Source organism: Lolium perenne, chromosome 7 (assembly GCF_019359855.2).
Source record: "Lolium perenne isolate Kyuss_39 chromosome 7, Kyuss_2.0, whole genome shotgun sequence".
Taxonomy (NCBI): Eukaryota; Viridiplantae; Streptophyta; class Magnoliopsida; order Poales; family Poaceae; genus Lolium; species Lolium perenne.
Window position 1 is genome coordinate 224,853,910 of NC_067250.2, and position 7,788 is coordinate 224,861,697.

The 7,788-nt window shown below is 49.8% G+C and overlaps 1 protein-coding gene across 1 annotated transcript; it reads right to left on the reverse strand.

Annotated features, from left to right (window-relative positions):
* Positions 1–3,458: 3,458 nt before the first annotated feature.
* Positions 3,459–7,540, reverse strand: LOC127313736 (ribonuclease 3-like protein 3). The gene is made up of 3 exons (XM_051344206.2): positions 6,814–7,540; positions 4,063–4,209; positions 3,459–3,978 (listed from the first exon to the last, which is right to left on the reverse strand). The coding sequence occupies exons 1-3, from the start codon at positions 7,273–7,275 to the stop codon at positions 3,643–3,645; spliced, it is 945 nt and encodes a 314-aa protein (XP_051200166.1). The 5' UTR covers positions 7,276–7,540; the 3' UTR covers positions 3,459–3,642.
* Between the last annotated feature and the right edge of the window lie 248 nt (positions 7,541–7,788).

The window sequence follows — 7,788 nt, forward strand, 5'->3', positions numbered from 1 at the left end:
GCAAACCCTAACCCTAACTTTTTATGGCTTTTTCTGGATAGGAAACACTCACAACTCCACTATGGGGTGGATTGTGGATGGCTTACCGAGGAAACGCTGAAATCTGATACCAAGATGATAAGGGGTGGCCCGATCTTCTCAGTAAGCAACGGCGGTGATGATGATCACGGGATTAACACAGCGGAGAAACACGATGAAGTAGTGGATGATAACTTGTATGACGCAATGAGATCTCTCGACTGGTCCCTATCGCCAATGCAATAGCTCTCAACCCTGCAAGATATTCACAACTCCACACACTTGCGCACGTAGCCACCGACCACGAAGCGGTAAGTTGCAACCGTCTAATTCCCAATGGAACAGTAGATCACACAAGACTTTCAGATCTACACAATATCAAGTAATATGGTGTAGGGGATTCAATAGTTTTGCAGAGCAAACAACTAGGAACTAGGGTTTATCTTAAACGTGGTCTAAAGCAACTTGTGGGGCGTCCTGAGCACTTATATAGGCGTCCGGGACGACCTCAGGTCGAAAAAGTACGAAAATAACCGACCCAGAATAGATCTGATCGAGACAGACTCGGACACGGCCGGTCTGGAGCCCGGTTGACCGGGCCTGGGGCCGGGCTGGCCGGTTGAAACTGGGCCAGGGACCGGGTGCCGACCGGACGGGTCGACTTCGGCTCAGTACCCCACCTGGTCCGCGTCAGCAGAAAACCCGGTCGGCGCCGGGGTGTGTCCGGCGTGCCGCCCGGTCGGACCGGGTCAGGGACCGGGTGCTGGGCCGGCCTGAACTGCATCTTTCCCTCTCGCGCATGCCTCCCGCTCCTCCCTCGCGCGTCCATGAGATATCTTCATGTCCAGCTCCATGTCCAGCTTCACGTCCATCTTGACGTCCTTGTTCACGTCTAGCTGCTCCTCTCCTCCTCGTGCGATGCTTGTCTCCTCTTCATACCTGATGATACATAAATAACCAGACTTAGGCAGTATAAAGTTCTCATCAATCAAAGTATCGTTTAGGAACAAGTTCACATATTGTTTAAGTAGCTTCACACGTGCCCTTGTAATAGGTCCAATCCGAACTTCATTGGACTTGAGCTTCACAACAGGTTCATCTTCAGTTGGTAATGACGGAGGTAGTAGTGAGGTAGGGATGTCCTCATCATCTCTACTTGCCTAATCAAATATGATCAGAAGATGTTGGCATGAAAGCCAAGCCGGTTCGACCGGATCTAGCCTGGTCGTCCCTCTCCAACACACATTGCCGCCGCCGCAAACGATCGGTGGGAGGCGGCGCCGCCGGTCAGGTCCCAATAACGGCATAATCACTATTCCTTATTCTTCTTTTTAATCTTGCAGGTCTTTTTAGATGTCATAATGATCATTTCGATTTGTAGAATTTTGTTTGTGACTCATATCGTACTGAACAATACTTAGCATATTCAGTTTCCGTTTTGTGTTCCGAACTATTGCGAATGTACGGTTATTAATTACTATATTTTAATCATAAAATTCAAATATGCAATTATGTATCTAATGAAAAGGGAAGTAGCCTGATCTGGAAAAAATATCGTTGCGATTCTCATGATTTTTTGCTTATTTTATAGTTCGCCCAGGCTCCTACTTTTTTCTAGCTCCGTCACTGATTGTACTTGCATAAAAATATTTTAGAGGAAATTACTTTCATTATATCCTAGGTAAAAAAGACAAATTCGAAAATCCCCATAGCTTCACTCACACCTAGAACACTACTTATAGCCAGGAGAAGAAATACAAACAGTCTAGTTACAACTCAAGTTAGAATACTCTAGAAATCACTAGACTACGTGATTAGAGGACCAAATTATGTAGAATATTGTAGAAGTGTGTAGAAGTCAGAACTGAATTTATCCTTTGATTTTATTTATTCACTATTCTCTACTATCCCTCATCAATATTCACTGACGAGTTCACTCTCGCTCGCTATTTACGAAATCCGAGCTATAAGTATACCCTACAGTTCTCAATGTGCTAACTCACGATCTGTTATGTACATAAAGCTGTACATTTCCCTAAAAAATAAAGGAAAATGATCCAATCCCCCCGGGGGATAAGACGCTCCGCAACGTCCGGCTCCGTGGCCGTCGGATGAACGGCATCGCGCACACACAAACGCTTGCATCCCCGCACGACGCGTGATGGGTGGGCTCCACCACGATCTTATCTCTTCGCGTCTTTCTCCCGCAACACTGTCAGCCCACGAGACGAGACAGAGAAATCCCCCACCATGGACCTCCGCTGCCGCGCCCCAACTACGCCGCCGCGCTCCGCCACCGCGCCATGCTTCGCCTTCCCTGCCCCGCAGCCACTGCCTTCCCCGACCTGCTCCTCCGCCGCGCGCCAACCAAGCCACCGCCTCCCCCGACTTTCTCCGCCGTCACCGCGTCGTGCTTCGCCTTCCCTGCGCGCAGCCACCGCCTCCGCACCACTTCCTTGTCGGCGCACATGGCGAGCCTCCCCTGTGCGCGGTCGCCAGCTCCCCTGACCCCCTCCACAGGACGCCATCTGCACTCGACTGCCGCCGTTGGTCCCTCCTCGCCCCGCCTCGCCGCCCGTAGCTCGTCCGCCTTGCCGCCGGGAGCTCGCCTGCCTCAACCTCAAACGAAGCCTGCAGCCACGGAGCGGGCGCCGTCGACAGCGCCAGCATGGTCGAGATCAGACATCGGAGGAGTCAGCGCTCAAGGAGGCCGCACTCGTAGTGCTCACCCTGTGCCGCCCCCACGCGTCTCCGTGGGAGTTGTTGCTGGCGGCTGGGTGCTGCTACCTTGCGCGTCCGGGCGTTGCTGTCGACGGAGGTTGGCTTTGCTACCTTAGGCGTTCAGCATTGCTGCCAGCGTTGGGAGGTTTTTGCTACCGACTTTGCTATCTTAGATGTCCACCGTTGCTACAGACGGTTCCGAGCATTGCTGTTTTAGGCAGACATAGTTGTTGTAACCTTGGGCAGTGCTGATGTTGGCTGCTGGTGAGATCTCCGTCGATGTCTTCGACGACGAGGTCATCGTTTTGTTAATTTTGCTACATAAGGATTTTTTTTTTTTGCTACAATTTTTCTGCATTTTTGCTACAATTACACAATACGTTTTGCTACGGGGTCTCCGGCGAGGTCTCCGGTGAGGCCTCCGGCGAGGTCGTGTCAATGTCTACGGCGTCGTCGATTTTTTTGCTACAATAGCGCACGTTTATTGCTACGAGTCTCCGGCGAGGTCTCCGGCGAAGTTCTCCGGCGAGATTAGCTTTTTTTCTTCCTTTCCTGAACGAATCGTTTTTTGCTACATTGAAGCAAAATCGAGACTTTTTTTGCTACCCGGCAGCAAAAAGGACACGTGTCAGCACGGGGACCCAGGGGCTGGGAAATCAAATCCCCCGGGGGACGCCCAGTACTTTCCAAAAATAAAGCTGTACATTGAGATGAATCAGTTAACTTCAAGCTGAACTTGCACCCTTGCTTTCCCCGCCCACAAGGGCATACAAATCGTATGATACATTGATATTCGCAGGTAAATATTTACACTGCAACTTAACAACATACAACGGAAAAATGAACCAAACTACAAACAAACAGGCAAAACCACTTGCTGCACAGATGTGTCTCGGCATCTCACTAGATCTCTAAAGCTCCAGCAAGATCCAATCTGTCCAAGGGCACATGAACTTCTCCTGTGGCTGATTCAACTGAGCATTGTCCCAGTGTCTCCTTCAATTTGTCCAAAGCAGCCTTTGCGGCACGGTTCTGAGCTATCTCCTTCTTTTGACCATAAACCGCGCTTCCAACTAGCTCACCGTCGACCAATACATCTACCTTCAAATTCTTATCCCATCCATCTTTCACGATTTTCAGGCCTCGGCGATTCTTTTGGCAAAACTCTAATAGCTCGCTTACGGGATGCCTGCCTAATGTCTCAAGGCTAATAAGTGGATCAGCCAAATTTCGAAAGACCTATCATAAGAGAGAGATGTTATATTCCCAAACTAGAGCAAGGAACACAATGCAAGATTTAACAATTCTGAGAGGGAGATTTACCCGCCAAACAACTTCTTGATTGAAGTTGGAGTCAAGGTATATGGCGCCAATAAGAGATTCAACGATGTCAGATAGCACTTTTGGAGCATCCAATAGCCCATTCGAGTGGTACTGATATTCGCATAATTCTTTTATAAAATCATCAATCTGTAAACACAAAAGCACAAGGGGCATCACATCAATCATATGTAAACAACTTGTAATCTGCCCACATGTTAATTACTTCAAAAAGATCGCTTCTTTGTTCTTCTCGTCATGTGTAACTAACATTCGTTAGCGACAAACAAAAAAGCAAAAGAAAGACAAATAATGAAAATGGTGGGCACAAGAAAGACAAATAATGAAAATGGTGTGTAACACAATGCCTAAGAAGTCGGTGTCGTTACATGTCAAGCGCATAGTGCCAACTCTAGTGCATAAACAACTTGCCTTTTCATCCAAATGACATCACCAATGACAAACGTAGTTTGCTAGGCTAAACTTTGGTCTTTTCATCCAAATGACATCACCAATGACAAACATATTGTTAGCTAGCTGAAGCAGAAGATAAGAACATTCATTGGTGTCATTGAAATTACCAACATATGTGTTCCGACTGCTAAAAGCATCTTTAAACAGAATCTATATTACTAAGGAAGCACATTCCCTATGAGAAGAAATACTAAACTAATGGATCAGAAATTTTCTTCTCACAGAGGCTAGTGACAAGGCAGAAGTTATGGACAGAATGAGGTGGAGTCCAAACTGAGCACTTGTGCTTTCACTGCTCCCCTAAGAACTACAACCATTTTATCAGAAACCAAACAATATCAAACAGAAAAGTTTGAATAACAGTTCCTACCTTAGGCTGGTGCCAATGCATAGCCTCACTCTCACCCGCCACGTCAGCTTTTTTCCTCACTCTCACCCCACTCTCACCCCACTCTCACCCCACGGTGCCAGTGCACAGGCTATAGTGCCAGCTTTACTTCTCTTTCCTCCACGTCAGTTTTTCTCTCTCCTCGACATCAGCATTTCATTTTCAGATTACAACAATATAAATAATGCAAGGAAATTATTTTATTGAACTAAAATTGTTACCGATTACATCATAAAATAGTGCCAGCTCTATTTAAATTTTTGTGCAAAAACCCCCTCAAAATTTGGCTCAAAACACCCTAAAATACGAAATCCTACCATGTTTTTATTTTTCCTAAGCAAATCCTAAAGTCCAGGGGGTTTTCTGCAAAACCCCCTTCATCTTCTTCTCCACGCACGCAGCCAAGCTGCTGCGTGTCGACGCCGTGGCCGTCGATGGCGCTGGCGATTCCGGCCCCTCCCTCTCGCCCCGCCTCTCGCCCCGTGCTGCCAGCGCGCCGCTCCGCCTCTCGCCCGCCTATCGCCTCCCTCTCGCCCCCAGCGCGGGCGGCAGCCGGGCGGGAGCGGGCGATAGCGTCGGGCGCCCCCGCCGTCGCCCGCCACTCTCGTCTCGCCCCTCTCTCGCCTCTCTCCCGCCCCGCGCCGGGCGGTACCGCCTCCGCTCTCTCCCGCGTTGGCACCAGCCTTACTGCAAAGTGCGAAGTATAGCACTCCAAATGGACAGTTGGTACATCTAGAACTGTCCATGACAATCGACTCACATGGATGTGATGGAATAAAAATTGGAAAAACAGTGGACAACCTATCCATGGTAAATTAGGCATAAAATATGTATTTAAATAATCAATTAATGGATCTGAAGCAACAAAAGAATATTTTCTCATGTAGATCAATGGAAAGGCAACAGCTCGAAGTAACCGCCACAAAATACCAAACAAGGTGGAGAGTTTTCTCAACCGTTTACCGTTGAATCAAAACGGCTCGCGCTTTGACTACTTTCCTGAAAGAACGACATTTGAAATATACAAACCAGAAAAAAAAATCATCAATTTGAGTATTTCCCCGCCTTGTTTCAAATTAAAGCAATCCAAATGGAATGTTGGATAATTTTTTAAATGTATACCCCCAAATCACATGTACCGTGGGGAATAGAATTTGAAAAAAAGGTTAACAATCTGGGATACCTTTTAACCGCTGACGGGTGCTTTGATGATTTTGGTAAGAAGACTAGCGACAATTTGACCAGAATACAAGCAAGAGATGACCTAGCTCGGCGGAGAATAAAAATGAACTGCAAATTTTGACAACACATTGTTGGTTGAGCGTCTGGGAGCAAGATAAGCCGGAAGGCACTCCAACTGCAGAGTCTGTATATTCTAGAAGTGCTCATGGCAAATGACTTGTACAGCAGGCCGGGAACAGAAATCGGGAGAAAGGAGGCGGTCTTTAGGGAACCTGTAGACTAGACCAGGAAACTCGCAGGCAGGGGATGATATACTACCCTTGAGCGCACCATTTTCAATCTAATTATCCACATAAAAAAGGTGTCACACCTTTTAAACTGAGACACACTGGATGAGAATATACGTGTGCTACCACCTCGTATCCCTAGCACACCAATATTACTGAAAAACGAGATTTTGCTGAACCCATCCTTTTCTTTGTACCAAGGCTAGACAATACTACGTATGGCCAAGAGTGGGGGGACATAGGAACAGGAGATTTCATCAGAAAGAAAGGGGCCCCACTGAGTTAAAAGCCAATCCAATACTCCAAACCTGATGTGTCCCTCTCATGAACAGTGGACACAATGAAGGCCAAACGTCACTGCGCTCCAAAAAAGCAAGCAGAGCAGCTAGCATTACCAGAACCAGAAAGGAGAGTGAGAGTGACCTGTCCGTCGAGCTGCGGCGCCTTGTGGCGGAGGAAGCGGTGGATGCCGTGGTCGACGGCGACGCGCGCGAGCTTCTCCTTGTCGACGTTGGCGGCGCGGAGGCGCGTGAGCGGGCCGGGCGGCAGGTCGCGGTAGGCGAGGAAGACCTCGCGGGACATGAGGCAGGTGAGCACGCCGTCGCCGAGGTACTCGAGGCGCTCGTAGGTGGCGTCGCCGGGGCGGTACGGGTAGTAGAAGGAGCCGTGCGTGAGCGCCTGCCCCACCAGGGACTTGTCCGCGAACTCGTACCCGAGGAGGGACTCCACGGCCGCCACGTCCGCCGCGCTCATCGGCGGCACGAACCCCGCCGGCGCGTCCTCCCGCGGGTGCTGCTGCTGCTGCTCCCTCCGCGTCGCGTCTTCGTCGCCGGCGGCTGGCGACGGGGATGGCGATGGCGATGGCGACGGCGGCTTGAACTCCATGGTGTGTGTGTGCCCGATCGGGAGCCGGCGGGCAGGGGGTGTTATAGGCCGAGCGGGTTCTGGTCTTCTGGAGTTCTTGGAGGTTCCGGAGGGCGGTCGGAAACGGAAAGACGCGGAGGAAACGCGCGCGGCACGGCAGCGAGCTAGCGGAGAGATCTTTTCTCTTAATTGCGGGCGGAGTAGGATGGTTGGGCGCTAGGATCGATGACGGCGACGGCGACTTTGTGAAGCAGCGGCGGTGGCCGGTGGCTTGGCGTGCGGAGGAAACCGGGCTGGACTAGACCGGGCTGGACTGCTTTTTTGTTTAATGCTGTGTGTCGGGCTGGATGTGCGTCAGACTCAGAAGGCGTGAGCGCGGCCTGGTGGGGAAAGGGTCAAAGGATTTTTGTAACGATGATGACGTGCTTGCCCTATGTGCTATGTTGGGGTTGGGGGATCCGGATGAACCAGTCGCTGCCAACGCATTGCGTCGACGTGGGAATGACTCGGTGTGTCACCATGTTTGTGTGAGAT

Coding starts and splice junctions, on each gene's coding strand:
- LOC127313736 (XM_051344206.2), bottom strand. CDS start 7,275: ATGGAGTTCAAGCCGCCGTCGCCATCGCCATCGCCATCCCCGTCGCCA. Junction 4,210..6,813: donor CGCCGCAGCTCGACGGACAG/GTCACTCTCACT, acceptor TTGTGTTTACAG/ATTGATGATTTTATAAAAGA. Junction 3,979..4,062: donor ATCAAGAAGTTGTTTGGCGG/GTAAATCTCCCT, acceptor CTCTTATGATAG/GTCTTTCGAAATTTGGCTGA.